Genomic DNA, 15,612 nt, shown 5'->3' with positions numbered 1-15,612 from the left:
TTAAATGTTTTATTTATTTCTGAGAGAGAGAGAGAGAGACAGTGTGATCAGGGGAGGGGCAGAGAGAGAAGAAGACACAGAATCTGAAGCAGGCTCCTGGTTCTGAGCTGTCAGCACAGAGCCCAACACGGAGCTTGAACCCACAAACCGTGAGATCATGACCTGAGCCGAAGTCGGACACTCAACCGACTGAGCCACCCAGGCGCCCCTCTGGAGAGCTGTTCTTAATAAAAGCAAAGTACATACAAAATACAGGAGTGGAACGGATGAACGGGTGTCAAGTTTGCCCCGGGGAGGTCTGGGCAGGCTTCCCACGACAGATGACATTTAAACAGAGTCTGGAAGAAGTAGCATTGTCAGGCCTCCAAATGGACAGACATTCTAATAATGATAAGAGTATTAACTAAGTGTCAGAAACTATTTTTGTGGCTTACATTCTAAGTTCACTTTATCTCCAAAACAAACAAACGACAACAACAAAAAACAAAACCAAAACGAGATACCACAATCCCTATTTACAGGTAAAGAAACTGTGGCAAAGAGAGGTAAAGTAACTCTAAAGTGACTCGTCTAAAGTCACACAGTTTGGAAGGAGTAGAGTAGTTTGGCTCTAGAGCTCACTTCATTAACCAAGCCCCCTCCCGTCATATCTTGGAGGCTACAGATATTTGCACACGCCTGGATTGTAGGGCGAGGGATTAGCAAGGAATGTCAGATCAAACCTATGAGGGAGACAGTGGCCAAATCAGGCAGAGTGTCAGCACCAGCCCCTTGAAGACAGGCTACATAGCAGCCTTTAGGTAAATGTTTTTTATTACTTGAGTGCGTACACAAATGATTGCTAATGATCATATTTTTTGAATGTGGTTCCATTAAGAGAACATTATATCCAAATCCAGATTTACACAAACCACATTTCCAGTGGTGATTCACCGCCTCAACAGATTCCCATAGGATCCTTTAAACCATCAGGATAATGTAGGCAGGCTGGATCCAAGCACCCAGAGAGGGTCCCACAGGACCAGCCAAGAGGGTGTCTGGCTTCGTGCAGGATAGAAATCAAACACAAGCCAGGAGGAAGTGAAAGCAGAGTTTACTGAATAGCGTCAATGACAGAGTAAAGCAGACAGGGTTCTGGGAGAGTCAGAAAGGAAAGGAGAGGGAGTCTTTTCCTCGCTTGGATTTAGGGGTTAGATTGGAAAGGGGTCCAGGGCACACATTCCTTCAGGAATCCAGCGAAGGGTCCTATCGAAGCCAAGTTCAGGCGAACAATAGGTGTTATTTCATAAATAACTGAAGGCGGGGGTGTGTGGATGCCAACACCAGCAGAGTTTTGTTCGAAGCTAATGTCCCTGAACATGTTTGGGATCCAGTTTTTGAGATGTTATCAGGCATTTGGGGGCCAAGGACAAAACTCAGAAGATGATTAACTTCCTGGCTTCCCCCTCGGATTGGGAACATAGCTTCGCTGGTTGATTCGGACGCAAGGTGAAATCTAGAATGTGAATAAATAGGGCCTAGCAGAAAAACAGCAGAGATAGAGCCTTTCTAAAAATGGAGTCCCTTCAGTCTCCCTATGATTAACTGTAAAATGCAAACGCTCAAAAGGCCGGTTATCAGTGACGGAAGAGGTATGAGCCCTCATTAGAGGAGAGGGGGCTCACGTCGTCCCCACGCTTGGCTCTTCGCCCGCAGGACCTTCACAGTCACAACACGCCCTCTCCTTTTTTTTTTTTTTTTAAGATTTATTTTTTTTAATTTTTTTTTAAATTTATTTCTAGGAGAGAGAGAGAGACACAGCGTGAGGAGGGGAGGGTCAGAGAGAGAGGGAGTCACAGACTGAAACAGGCTCCAGGCTCTGAGCTGGCAGTCAGCACAGAGCCCGACGCAGGGCTCGAACCCACGAACCGCGAGATCATGACCTAAGCGAAAGTCGGACGTTTAACCGACTAAGCCACCCAGGCGCCCCTCAACACGCCCTCTCCTATCTGAGAACGTGTAGAACAAACACCAAGCTCTCTTTCTTCTTTGAGCCAAGGCAGAATGGCCAAACAGGAAATTGGTGTCCCCCTGCCCCGCCCCCACCGCATATACCCACATACCAATTAGAAGGCTGGCATTTCCTTCTCCCAGCTGCCCCTGCAGCTGTCCAAGACTTTTTATTTATTTATTTAATATTTTTATTTATTTCTAGGAGAGAGAGAGAGACAGCGTGAGCAGGGGAGGGTCAGAGAGAGAGGGAGATACAGACTCTGAAACAGGCTCCAGGCTCAGAGCTGACAGTCAGCACAGAGTCTGACGCGGGGCTCGAGCCCACGAACCGCTAGATCATGACCTAAGCGAAAGTCGGACGCTTAACTGACTGAGCCACCCAGGCGCCCCTGTCCAAGACTTTTTATTTTTTATTTTTTTAAATGTTTTATTTATTTCTAGGAGAGAGAGATAGCGTGAGCAGGGGAGGGTCAGAGAGAGAGGGAGTCACAGACTGAAATAGGCTCCAGGCTCTGAGCTTGCAGTCAGCACAGAGCCCGATGCGGGGCTCGAATCCACGAACCGCGAGATCATGACCTAAGCGAAAGTCGGACGCTTAACCGACTAAGCCACCCAGGCGCCCCTGTCCAGGACTTTTTAAAGAGAGCTCTCCAAAAGCCTCCCAGGGACATTAGACTGACTCTAGTCATCTCTCTGCATCGGAGGCGCCTGTAATTTGGGAGAAGGAGATTGCTTCCCGACAGCCTGTGTGGCGCAGAACTGCCGCATCTTTTAAAACCAGGCTTTCTGATGTCCTGAGCCATTAAGCCGAACGTCTCATCTCTTTAGCCCCTGACTTGACCTAAAAGAGGGTGGCTGGATGTGTCCTTCCAGCAAACCCAGGTAGATCTTTTCACCAGGTGGCTCCAGGAAGAGCCAGGCCCTGCTGAGAAGTGTGGCCTGTGCACTGCTTTGTCTCAATACTCCCCGACCACTTCCCTTCCTGACAGGGTTATACAGAAACCTTCTCCTTCCACTGACCACTTTCTTTGTTGGGAAGGTCAAGGAGAAACTGGTAAGATCATGGTTATTTTGGGTGGTGCCTGGGCGGCCCAGCTGGTTAAGCATCTGACTTCAGCTCAGGTCATGATCACATGGCTCATGGGTTCAAGCCCCGCGTCGGGCTCTGTGCTGACAGCTCAGAGCCTGGAGCCTGTCTCAGATTCTGTGTCTCCCTCTCTCTCTAACCCCACCCCCCCACACACTGTGTTTCTCTCTCAAAAATATATACACATTTAAAAAAGTTTACAGGGGTGCCTGGGTGGCTCAGTCGGCTAAACGGCCAACTTCAGTTCAGATCATGATCTCACAGTTCATGGGTTCAAGCCCGCGTTGGGCTCTGTCCTGACAGCTCAGAGCTTGCAGCCTGCTGCAGATTCTGTGTGTATCTCTCTCTCTCTCTCTCTGACCCTCCCCTGCTCTCCTGTCTCTCTCTCTCAAATAAACACTAAAAAAATTTTTTTTTTAATTTACAAAAAGATCGTGGTTATTTTGAATAGGGTTTTCTAAAAATGGAGTCAGTGTTGCTTCCGGCAGAGAGGTGTGATTTCTACTGAAGTGATTGACCAGGGCTCAGCTGTAACAACAGACTGGCTTTCTGAGCATTTAGACATCAGGTTGAACCCACTTCTTGTTTTTAACCATCATTAATATTCATTGTCTGCTTACCGTTTGTCATCCCACTGTGCCAACAACCTTACTAACATGCACTATCTTGTTTAAGATTCAAATGATGAGAAGGAGCTTTTGTTCCCAGAAACTTTATCCCCAGAAAACTGAGGATAAAAAAGAGTTAAGTTGGGGGGGGCACCTGGGTGGCTCAGTTGGTTAAGCGTCTGACTTCAGCTCAGGTCATGATCTCACAGTTTGTGGGTTTGAGCCCTGTGTTGGGCTGTGTGCTGACAGCTAGCTCAGAGCCTGGAGCCTGCTTTGGATTCTGTGTCTTCTTCTCTCTCTGTCCCTCCCCCACTCATATTGTGTCTCTTTCTCAAAAATAAATAAACATTAAAAAAAAGAGAGCACATGCTGGCTCACCTGGAAGAGCATGAGACCCTTGATCTCGGGATTGTGAGTTTGAGCCCCACTTTCAGTACAGAGATCACTTAAATAAATAAATACAAATAAACATTTTTTAAAAAGAGCTAACTCAATGGCCCAAAATCACACAGCTAGTGATTGATTGGTCTGTGATTTAAAGCCAAGTGGGTCCGACTCAACCTCTATAAGAAGATGCCTCCTTCAGGCAGGCCAGCAGGCTGTATATGAAAGAAAATACTGGACATGCCCTTGTGATTGATGGGGCCTAAAGGCTTTCATGCAGCCCAATGAGGAATGAACGTAGCATGTCAGAGTCCCTCACTTGGAAAATTTAATGCCTTCAGCTTTATGTCTTCATCTAGTCTGGAATCAACTGTCCTAAATATCGGAATCATTTTCCTAAGACACACTGTTTCCACTCTAATACTGCAGGAAAACTTCATAAAGCCTTTCCAGATCCACCCAGTTTATATTAATCTCTCTAGGTCCTATTCCTTCTTACCGGATTCTTTCCATCCCAGTTATTTCTTGCTCAGTCTGTCTGTTCCTCAAGACTGTAAGCTCTGGGAAGAAAGCACCCCACACCGGATCCCATTTCTAGTTTGTGCTGAATGTTATGTTTCCCCTGCCACAGTGTGATGCCTGCCCAAATGTGGCCCAGCTGAAAGTCTCCTTTGACCGAGGCAGTGCCTAAAAGATCCTTTCTCCTCTCTGAGTTTCTATAGAATGTATAGGTTGACAGTTATATCTTAACTTTTTGTTTCCTTTCTTAAAGATACCTTTTATTTTTACCTTTTTTTTTTTTTCCTGCTGCAAATGATACTGAAAGTTCTTCAAGGACTAGGGCTATGTCTCCTGCTTTATACTTTGAAAAATCCTCCTTCAACCTTGAGCACACATTGTGGGTCAACATCCCCATCTATCTGAGTGAAAGTAATCTTATTCTGAGAGTCTAGCTTGATCATCTGTCTCTGGGTGGGCTGAGCCTCCTGGACCTTAACATCTCCATTCATCATTTGACAGTTTTTTGTGTGTTTATCTCCTGTAATATTCTGGGAGTAAAAAGATAAGCAAGAAGGCCCTTGTCCCCAGAAAGCTCATAGTTTGGTGAGAGTGACAGACACATAATTAGATGGTGAGCTTGCGTGTAGGAAAAGTGCCGTGAAAGAAGTGATGCATGAGCTCAACTTGAAAGTCAAGGAGGAATAAACAGTGTTGGAGTGAAAGAAAGGACCTCTCAGGCGGACGAAGCCGCTGACACAAAAGCAAGAGTATGCAGCATTCAGGGAACTACAGACTCTCAATCGTGAGGAGAGTGAGACCAGAGGGAAGGTAGGCAGGGGCCAGAACAAAAAGTGGTAAGGAATTTGACCATATCCTGAAAGTCAGGAAGATCTACTGAAAGGTTTTCTGTGATGAAGTAACATCATCAAATTTATGGTTTGAATAAATTTGGCTCCACAGTGGCTGCAGTGTGGAGAAGAGAGTGGAATAAGGTAAGACATGGAAGGAAGACTGTAGGCTGAAAGACTGGTTAGGGGTTCATCCCAACAATCAGGGCAAGTAGAATGAGCCAAGCTAGTGACGGTGGGGTTGGAGACAGTGGATGAATAAGAAAGATTCAGAAAGTGGAATAACAAGATTGGTGACTAATTGGATTTGGCAGCTGAGTGAGAAGGAAGATCAAGGATGACAATTAGATTTCTTACTTTTGTGATTGGGTGGTGCCTTTTAGGGAGATTTGGAACATAAGTGAAAGAACAGGTCTTTTTTTTTTTTTTTTTAACGTTTATTTATTTTTGAGATACAGAGCAGAAGCCAGGGTGGGGCAGAGAAAGAGGGAGACACAGAATTTGAAGCAGGCTCCAGGCTCTGAGCTGTCAGCACAGAGCCCTATGTGGGGCTTGAAATCATGAAGCACAAGATCATGACCTGAGCCAAAGCCAGATCCTTAACAGACTGAGCCACCCCGGCACCCCAAGAACAGGTCTTTTTCTGGGGGGGGTGGTAACGAGGATGGGGAGATGTGACATTTGGGACACAGTGAGTTTGAGGTGTGTGTTGGACACCCAAGTGAAGATGTCCAGAAGCAGTTGATATAAAAAGTTGACATCCAGAAAAAGATCAGAGTATAGATATTGGAGAGGTGAATGCATACAGAAGGTAATTGAAGTCTTGAGAACAGATAAAATCACCCAGAGGCATTGTAGGGTGAGAAGTGGTGCAGGATTTCACTATTGAAGGAGTAAGCTAAGGAGTTTATGATGGAGACTGAGAACAACAAGCCCGAGAGCAGAAGGCAAACTGAAAAGGGGACCCAATGGGCCTAAAGGGATTTTGAGAGGCTATTTTATGGCTTTCAGCCACAGGAAGGGGGCAGAAACCAGCTTTCAGTGTATTGAAGAATATAGATGATGAATGGATATGTATATCTATTGAAATTCATCAAGCTGTATACATACTATTTACACACTTTACTATAGGTAAATTATACCTTCATAAAGCATTAAGCATAAAAGTCTTTTCAGATATATGTGAACATGATCATATACTAGGAAAATAGAAAGTTAAGGGGAAGAAATTGAGAGAGAGAAGGAGTGATTAAGGGAGAAAAGTTTTGAGGAGGTAGAAGAGATAAACTTTGGCTGGTGGAAAGATTAGCTTTAGACAGGAGGAGGGATATCTCTTTCACTGACAGAGAAAAGAGGAAGAAGAAATGTTTATGGAAGCAGATAAGTTGGATAAGGAGTAAGTTAGGAAGTTGAGTTTCTCTGTAATACTTTCTTTTCCCCATGAAACTGGATTCCAGATGTGATGGTGTTTTTTAAAATGCCCACAAATTCTTTGATACTCCTTCCTTCAAAAGGTAGAACTTAATTCCCCTTCCTTTGAGTCTGTGCTGAACTCAGTGAGTATGGAAGAAATGATGATAACTCACTTCAGAGATTAAGCTATAAAAACACACTGCAACTTTTGTCTTGATAGAGCAACCAACCATCCTGCTTTACTTGGGACTGAAGGTGCAGACATTTCAGTGCATAATCAGGATGCGTTGGTGATCCTAGTCTTGAGCTGGTTCTTTCTCTCTTAGATCATTCTCTCTGATAAAAAGCTTGCTGCCATGTTACAAGCTACCCTAAAAAGAGGTCCACATAGAAAGAAACTGAGGGAGATCTGGAGTCAACAGCCAACTAGGAACTGGGGCTTCAATCCAATAGCCCAAGAACGATTGAGACCTACCAACAGCCACATGAGTGGAGCTTGGAATCAGATACTTCTTCAGTTAAGCCTTCAGATGAGACTGCGGCCCCTCTGGACAGTTTGACTATAACTTCAAGAAAGACTTTGAGCCCAAGCCACACAGCCATGATGGTCCCAAATTTCTGACCAAAAGAAATTGTGAGATATTTGTTGTGTTAATTTGTTAAGTTTGGGGGTGATTTGTTATGCAGAAATAGACAAGTAATTCATCAGATCACTGAAAATGAGAGGGAAAGAATGAGAAAGGTTTCCAGGGCCTAGCATGGTTGAATGACTTTCTCCAGCAGCCCTAGACAACTCTATACAATATGCTCATCCGCTCTGTATACCATCAATATTATGCAATGTCCAATAGTATCTTTCCCCCCCAATACTATCTTTTGATAAAGGTTTTTGCCAAAAAGCTTATTGAGCTTTCCTACCAAGCATATTTATCATTAACATTATGACTGACTTTAAAAGCTTCTTAGCCAGAATATGACTGTTTTGGCTTTAAAAAATACAACCTTAAAGGATGCCATTATAGTTTTTACCACTTATGTTTCGGGGTAAATGTTATCAATGTCGTACTAGGAAGCACTATTCTGTGAGCTCTCCTTCTTCTAGAAAAATTTGTCTTGCTTATCAGATTGGCCACTGAACTTTTCTTAAAAATGGCACTATGGCTTCCTTGGGTTTGTTCCACTCTTTGACCAAGTTTTGTAACATAATGCACTGTGAACCAGGGGGAAAATAGGTTACCAGTTTAATAAAACATATGTCTTAGAGGCTTATTGTATTTCTTATTAGCACATTTCTCTTACAGCTGTTCATCATAATTCATCATGCTTGTGGATTACCCAATCCCAGCATAGACAGACTCACACTGTGCCTTTATTTGCACTAGATTCCTGGTGGATGTTTCACTTACAACTTTTTTCCCCCAACTTTAAAAATATTCAGCATCCTGATTTAATTAACTTTCAACTAACTGAATTCCTGAATTGCATTACTGATCTACTTTTGTGAATTTAAAATAAATGTAACAACAATAAATTCCGACTTTAACACATAAACAATAACACATATTGTGAAACAACATGTCTGTTTAGATTAACCAAATCGTGCTAATTGTACATGAGCTGAGACAAACTATAAAGCCAACACAATCTAAACCTTAAGAGCGAAATGATTATTGAGAGTATAACATGATTTCTGAGAAAATCATACTTAATCTGACATCTAAAGTTTGTGAAATAGGTGTGAATAAAGCTTCTCATTCCAATTCAATAGCTGTAGACAACTTAATGGGTCACAGCATCCAGAGACCACATGTTGGAAGAAGGTTGATAGATGGGGACAAAAAAAACAAACAAACTGCAGAGTCACATGACCAGAGGACTCATGGAAATGGAAAAAAAATGTAAATGGATGAAGAGGAGAAAAACTGAAAGGAAATGTACAGTGTGATCTCATTTATGTAAAAAAGTGAGCGTAAATTATAAGTACATAGGAAGAAAGCACTAGAAGTAAAAACTGTTAACAGTGATCAGCCTAGGGAGGGGAAAGACTAGGAGAGCAAAGGGAACTTTCATATTCTACTCTCTATATGCCTATCTTTTTAAAAATATTATTTATTTTTGAGAGAGAGAGGATCTTCAGCCGGCCCCGCACTGTTAGCACACAGCCTGCCACAGGGCTTGAACCCACAATCTGTGAGATCATGACCTGAGCCAAAATCAAGAGTCAGATGCTTAATCAACTGAGCCACCCAGGTGCCCCATATACACCTCTTTTTTATTTCAAATTGAGGTCAAGTACACATAATAACACAAAATTTACTACACTACCTTTAAGTGTAGAGTTCAATAATGTTAAGTAGATTCACATTGTTGTGCAACCAATCTCTAGAACTCTCACCTGCAAAAGTTGAAACTCCATACCAATTAAATAGCAACTTCCAATTTCCTTCTTCCCCTAACCCCTGGAAACCTTTGCTCTACTTTCTGTCTCTATGAATTTGACAACTCTAGGTACCTCGTATAAGTGGTATCATTACAATATTTGTCCTTTGTATCTGGCTTATTTCACTTAATGTAGTATCTTCAGGGTTCATTCATGTTGTAGCCTTTATTAGAACTTCATTTCTTTTTAAGACTGAATAGTATTCCATTGTATGTTTATGCCACATTTTGTTCATTCATTCATGGACACTTAGGTTTCTTCCACCTTTTGGGTATTGTGAATAGTGCTGCTATGAACACAGGTGTGCAAATACCTCTTCAAGACCCTGCTTTCAATTCTTTTAGGTATATACCCAGAAGTGGGATGGCTGGATTGCCTGTATTGTTTTAATCTCTCATGATGAGAATGTACTGTATTATTTGTATAGTTCAAAGACACAGAGAAATGAAAAAGAGGTAACCATCAGAGTGTGAGCTACGGGCATACAAGGTTTCAGAGGTAGAGTAGTACCTGAACGTGGCCCTAGTACAAATTGTGTATATCCAACAAATGACATCTTAGGCTTGATCAAATGTCTGCAGTGGTAAGAGAACACCTGCAAAGCCAGCTAACCCAGTTCCTTAAGGTATGGGCAAAGTTGGAAAAACCAAACTGGATTATTCAAATATATTTTTCAGTTTCTTGCCCCTATACCTTTATTGCCCCTATTCTCCCCACTGGGTATATCCATTTCACCTTCCAACTTGACCCAAATGTTCTCTCCCTTCTATGGCCCCTTTTAACCTCCCCAACGAAGTTGACTCTTGCTACATCTGAAGCCCCACAAAACTTTATGCCTCTCTCAGGGCTCTGCACAATACAAAGATTGAGTGAGGCTCATACCCATTCAAGAGGTTATAGAGCCTCACATTTAGATTTGAATGCAACATTAACAAGCACAGGCCAAGCACTCTATTAGCCAGAATTTAGGTTAGAACCCATCCATATTCAACATTTATTGGCAAATACTTATTAAGTATTTGCTATGAGTTTGGCATTGTTATGCAATCCGTGCCCCCATGAGGCTTATATGTATTTTCTTCCACAGGCCTTCCTGTTTTAGAAAAATCAGGAATTCATTTTTCAACTCAATAAGTATGGGCGCCTAGGGGCAGCAGTGGGAGATCACACACATACACATCCATACATTTAAAATTCAGTATTTACTTGGTACCTAATATGTGCCAGGTTGTACGTTCGCCACTGGGAATTTAAAAGTGAACAAATTGGGGCGCCTGGGTGGCTTAGTCGGTTAAGCGTCCGACTTTCGCTTAGGTCATGATCTCACGGTTCGTGGGTTCGAGCCCCGCGTCGGGCTCTGTGCTGACTGCCAGCTCAGAGCCTGGAGCCTGTTTCAGTCTGTGACTCCCTCTCTCTCTGACCCTCCCCTGCTCACGCTGTCTCTCTCTCTCTCCTAGAAATAAATAAAAAATATTAAAATAAATAATAAAATAAATAAAATAAAAATTAACAAATTATCAATGCTTTTTCTTTCTCATAAGAGCCTTATTGTAGTATAACTCAGACACCATATAGTACACCAATTAAAGTGTACAATTCACTGGTTTTTAGTGTATTCACAAAGTAGTACAATTATCACCATTATTTTCAACACTACTCAAAAGGAGCCCCCTAGCCAGTAGCAATCACTCCCCACTTCTCTCAACCCTCAGAGAGCCCTAGGCAACCATTTCATTCTCTATCTATTTGCATATTCTGGACATTTTATATAAATGGAATCATACAGTTCATGGTCTTTTGTGATTAACTTTTCTTTTTTCACTGAGCCTAACATTATCAAGGTTCATCTGTGTTGCTGTATTTCTCTTTACAGACAAACAATACTCCATTGAATGACTAGACCACAGTTTGCTTATCCCTTCATTGGTTAACGCACATTTGGGTTATTTGTACTTTTTGGTTTTTATGAATAATGTGCATGAGCATTCGTGCACGAGTTTTTGTATGGACATATGTTTTCAATTCTCTTGGCTATATACCCAGGAGTGGAACTGCTGGTGAATATGTTTAATATAATAATTCTATAGTTAACCTTTTAAGGGACTACCAGTCTAGGGGCGCCTGGGTGGCTCAGTTGGTTAAGCGTCCGACTTTGGCTCAGATCGTGATCTCACGGTTGGTGGGTTCGAGCCCTGCATAAAGCTCTGGGCTGACAACTAGCTCGGAGCCTGGAGCTTGTTTTAGATTCTGTATCTCCCTTCTCTCTGACCCTCTGCTGCTCACGCTGTCTCTCTCTCTCTCTCTCTCTCTCTCTCTCAGAAATAAATAAAACATAAAAATAGGAACTACCAGTCTATTTTCCAAAATGGATGCCCCATTTCACATTCCCACCAGCAGCCTATGAGGTTTCAATTCTCCCCTAAACTTGCTATTATCTTTTTCATTATAGCCATCCTCCAAAATATTTAACTTTTTACTGTGATATCATTTTCGATGTACAGAATTGCAAAGACAGTACAAAGTAGATCCTACACTCGGGTTCCCCTAATGCGAGATCACCAGTCTTTTGAAAAAGACAGAAATAACAGTTAAGAGACCAGCTCTGCTAACCTTCCCGTCCTAGGTGCATATTAGCAGCTTGGACAAATCAAGGCAAAATTTCTGAGTCAGGGGCAGCGAGAAGAAGGTCACATCCAGGTGCCCAAGGTAACAAAAGCAGCAGAGGTCAAGGGGCCAGCAGATCCCGTCAGCGAGGTCACGTTCGGGGAGGGGGGCTTGGCGAGGGGGGCGGAGCGAGGGACGTCCTGCACCCCACACCCCTGGTGGTCTCATCACACTGTTGCACGCTTAGGTTCCTTTCTCTTGCACCAACAGTCTTTGGAACTCCGGGAAGGCTGAGGCTGTGCTTTGAAGGACTCTCATATCCTCCACCTTTATCCGTAAAGCACTTACTGAAACTTCCTGGGCGGCCACTTCCCGTAGCGCGGGAGCCCAGCCCCTGCGGAGAGGGCAAAGCCCGGCCACACGTCCAGGGCCACACCCGGATCCGCGGCCCCGCTGCGGCCGCCGGCCACTCAAGGGCCGCCGCTGCCCCCGGACGCCGCAGGCCGGCTCCCGATTGGCCAGGCCCGCACGAGAGCCCGCCCACCGGAGGTTGCCGGGCGGCCTCCCGGCTCGCCCGGGTCGCGGCCTCCGCTAGGGGCCCGGGACCAAGCGCGGGCCCAGGGCTCGGGTTAGGTTGGGTGCACGCGAGGTCTGGAGCGGGACCGCCCTGTCACCGCGACACCAGGCCGGGAGGCTACATTAGGAGAGCCTAGAGTCCCTTGGTCTGCTTTCCCCGGCGACGCTCCGGGCGCGGGGAGGGAGCGCCGGTTCCCGCCCCGGAAGCGGAAGTGCGGGCGCCCCGGGGTCCTGTCCAGTGCGAGCCCGGCCGGTGCGCCAGCCGTTCCGCCCGCGGGTCCCATCGCGCCCTCTCCGCTGCCCGTGTCCCCCCCTCACCGGCCTCGTCATGCTGTCTCTAGATTTTTTGGACGATGTGCGGCGAATGAACAAGCGGCAGGTGAGGATGGCCGCCCACTCTTTCCCGGGGCTCCCCCCTTCTCTCTGCCGCTGCCGCTGCGGGGCCGGGCGGACCTCTGCCCCCCTCGTGAGAGGGCCTGAGGAGGTCTGACGCCTGGATCGTTCCTTCCCTGGGTGGAGTGTGTGGTGGCCAGAGGTCGCTTTGTCCGCCCCCTATTTTTAGCCCCTGGCTGCGCCGGGCCTGCTAGGGGTGGAGCGGGAAGCCGGGGCTTCGCGTTCCGTGCCTGCTAACAAGGCTGGAGAGCAAGTGGAAACCGCAGGGCGCTTTCTAAGTGGGAGTTGGGGGTGCCTGTTCTTTGAGACTTGGGAAGGCGGCAAACTCGTGTTCTGTGCCATCGCGGCGACTCCTGATCAATTCTGGCGATTGGGTTTAGCAGTTGAGTGCTGCTCCTTCCTGGCTTCTGGGATGCTCGGGAGGGCGGTACAGGCCCCCCAAGAACCGTTTTTGCTGCTTCCAGCCCTAGGCAACCCTTCTGGGGCAGTCGGGCCCCGGCGGGCTGCGTGCGGTCCCTTTGCCTGGAGCCCCTCTGAGTTCAGAGTTGGAGCAGTGGTGGTACTTGCCCCTGAGTCCTCGTAACAGGAAGGGGGCAGCTCTCAGAATCCTCGGGTTTACTGCCCAGTAGTAGTGGCACCGGGATCTTGAAATTGAGGTCTTGTGACTTTTGTCCTTAAACCTTATTCCATCTTGAACTTCTAGACTATCTGCCACATGGTCCTGGGGACACTTGTAACTATTTAGTCATTAGAAAGGTTGCCCCTTTTTGTCTTCTGCACGAAGTGCGTTTGTAGAGCCTAGTTTTGCTTGCCTGGGACCTTTTTGTGGTGCTTTGGTGTTAAGAATTTAACGTGTCATTATTTTTTTATTTTAAAAAAAAATGTTTTTATTTATTTTGAAAAAAAGCGGAGCGGGGGAGGGACGGAGAAAGAGAGTCCCAAGCAGGCTCTGCGCTTTCAGCATAGAGCTGGACATGGGGGTCGAACCCACAAACGGGGAGCGGAAATCAAGAGTTGGTCCCTTCACCGACTCAGCCATCCAGGCACCCCTAACGTGTCACTATTAATGATGTTCTCTTGGACTTGTATTTTACAGCATTTATAGTTACCCTTAAAGAAGTGGATATGTACCCTCCCGCTCTATCCACTTCAGACTTCTCCTAGCTCAGTGACTCCTCTTAAACACCTTTCCTAATTTCCTCAGTCATAATTGATCATTCTCTCTTTTTTTTTTCTTAACATTTATTTATTTTTGAGAGAGAGAGAGACAGAACACAAGTAGGGGAGGAGAGAGAGGGAGACACAGAATCCAAAGCAGGCTCCAGGCTCTGAGCTGTCAGCACAGAGCCTATGCGTGGCTTGAACTCACTGACATTGAGATCATGACCTGAGCTGAAGTTGGAGGCTTAACCGACTGAGCCACCCAGGCGCCCTGATCCTTTTTTTCAGGTTGCATGAAATGCATGTCTTTATGGTAACACTTCAGCGTCTGACATGTACAGTGCTGTCTTCTTCGTATCTGAATTTCTAGGTGCCACAGACATTTCTCTGAAGAAATACTTAGTTTGGGCCTCCCGTTTATTGTGACTGATGCCAGGTGTGATGTGAAAAATGCGAGGGTCAATGAGACAGACTCCGGCCTTTGAGGAGCATAAGTGTGTAGAAAATGACTAAGGCAAATGATCACTGTTTCGAGCTCTCGCTGTGTGTGATGGGTTTTAGTTACTGGAGAGGTGGGTAACGTTACTCCCATTCTGCAGATGAAGAAAACGAGCAACCTCCCAGAGGCTGCTGGGAGGATGTGGAAAGGACTGGACACCATGGCAGTGGGGTGAGGGCAAGTGATGAAATGAGGCTTTACCCGTACATGGTATTTGGGAAAAAGAACTGACAGGGACCCTAGATGCTGAGAGCTAATCAGACGAGAAGAGGGTAACTCCGAGTTTGGTTCTTCTCTTCTAAAATTGCTGTCATTTGCATAACTTTTCCATTCATGCTTAAACATCATCAAATGTCTGATTAATTTGTTTGCGTTGTCATTGTTCTTTTTTCCTGTCAGGTTCATAGAGGAATATTTAGTACCAAAAATTGATCCATTTAGAGTGTACCATTTGATAAACTTCTAGTTATATACACCCGTCACAGTCAAGGTAACCGAACATTTCCACCACCCACAAGATCCCTTGTGCCCCCTTTCTAATTGGTCTCTCCTTTAGCACCTGGCAACCACTGTTTTGCTTTTGTATTGATGAACTTGATTGTATTTTATTATTTATTTTTTGGACTTGCAGTTTATATTCTTTTGAGCTTTTGGTTTTAATTTTTTTAACACCATACTCAAGACTTTTGTGTGTTGTATGTAATGCAATTTTTTTGGTCAGCCTCAGCGTTGCCAGAAATAAAGTATTTCACTACCTTCCCTCAATCCTGTACGTTGTTGCCGGATTAAGGTCCTCTCTCCTGCCCACAAACCTTCAGCTCCTTGTTGCCTTGTAGGTAAAGGCCTAGACCCTTGGAATGGCGTTTGCAATAAGCCCCAATCATTTTACAGTCCCTGTTTCTCACCACTTCAGTTCTTGTCCCATTTACATTTTCTGCCTATTTCATGTCACTGCCTCTATGAACATTGTTCTTTTCAGACCTTGTATACTTAACTGTCTTTGGAACTCCTCTTGTATTCTTTTAGAGTCTTTGTGGACTGGCCCAGAATATTCCGTGATCTCTACAGCCTTTTTAGCAGTTATATACTATTTTATTTGTCTTCTA

At 44.9% G+C, this 15,612-nt stretch overlaps 1 protein-coding gene across 1 annotated transcript in view; it reads left to right on the top strand.

The window, feature by feature from the left end:
* The first annotated feature begins 12,639 nt into the window (after window positions 1-12,639).
* The window catches only part of SEC11A (SEC11 homolog A, signal peptidase complex subunit), a 41,033-nt gene continuing 38,060 nt past the window's right edge, over window positions 12,640-15,612 (top strand). Inside the window, exon 1 of the mRNA XM_039217279.1 lies at window positions 12,640-12,832. Coding sequence (XP_039073210.1) covers window positions 12,782-12,832 — 51 coding nt within the window. The 5' untranslated portion in view covers window positions 12,640-12,781. The remainder of the gene's footprint in view (window positions 12,833-15,612) is intronic.

The sequence above is a fragment of the Hyaena hyaena genome, unplaced genomic scaffold (genome assembly GCF_003009895.1).
Source record: "Hyaena hyaena isolate Hyena2069 unplaced genomic scaffold, ASM300989v1 scaffold_13, whole genome shotgun sequence".
NCBI classification, from domain to species: domain Eukaryota; kingdom Metazoa; phylum Chordata; class Mammalia; order Carnivora; family Hyaenidae; genus Hyaena; species Hyaena hyaena.
Note: the sequence above shows the minus strand (reverse complement) of the source record. Positions and strands in the feature narration are given on the sequence as shown.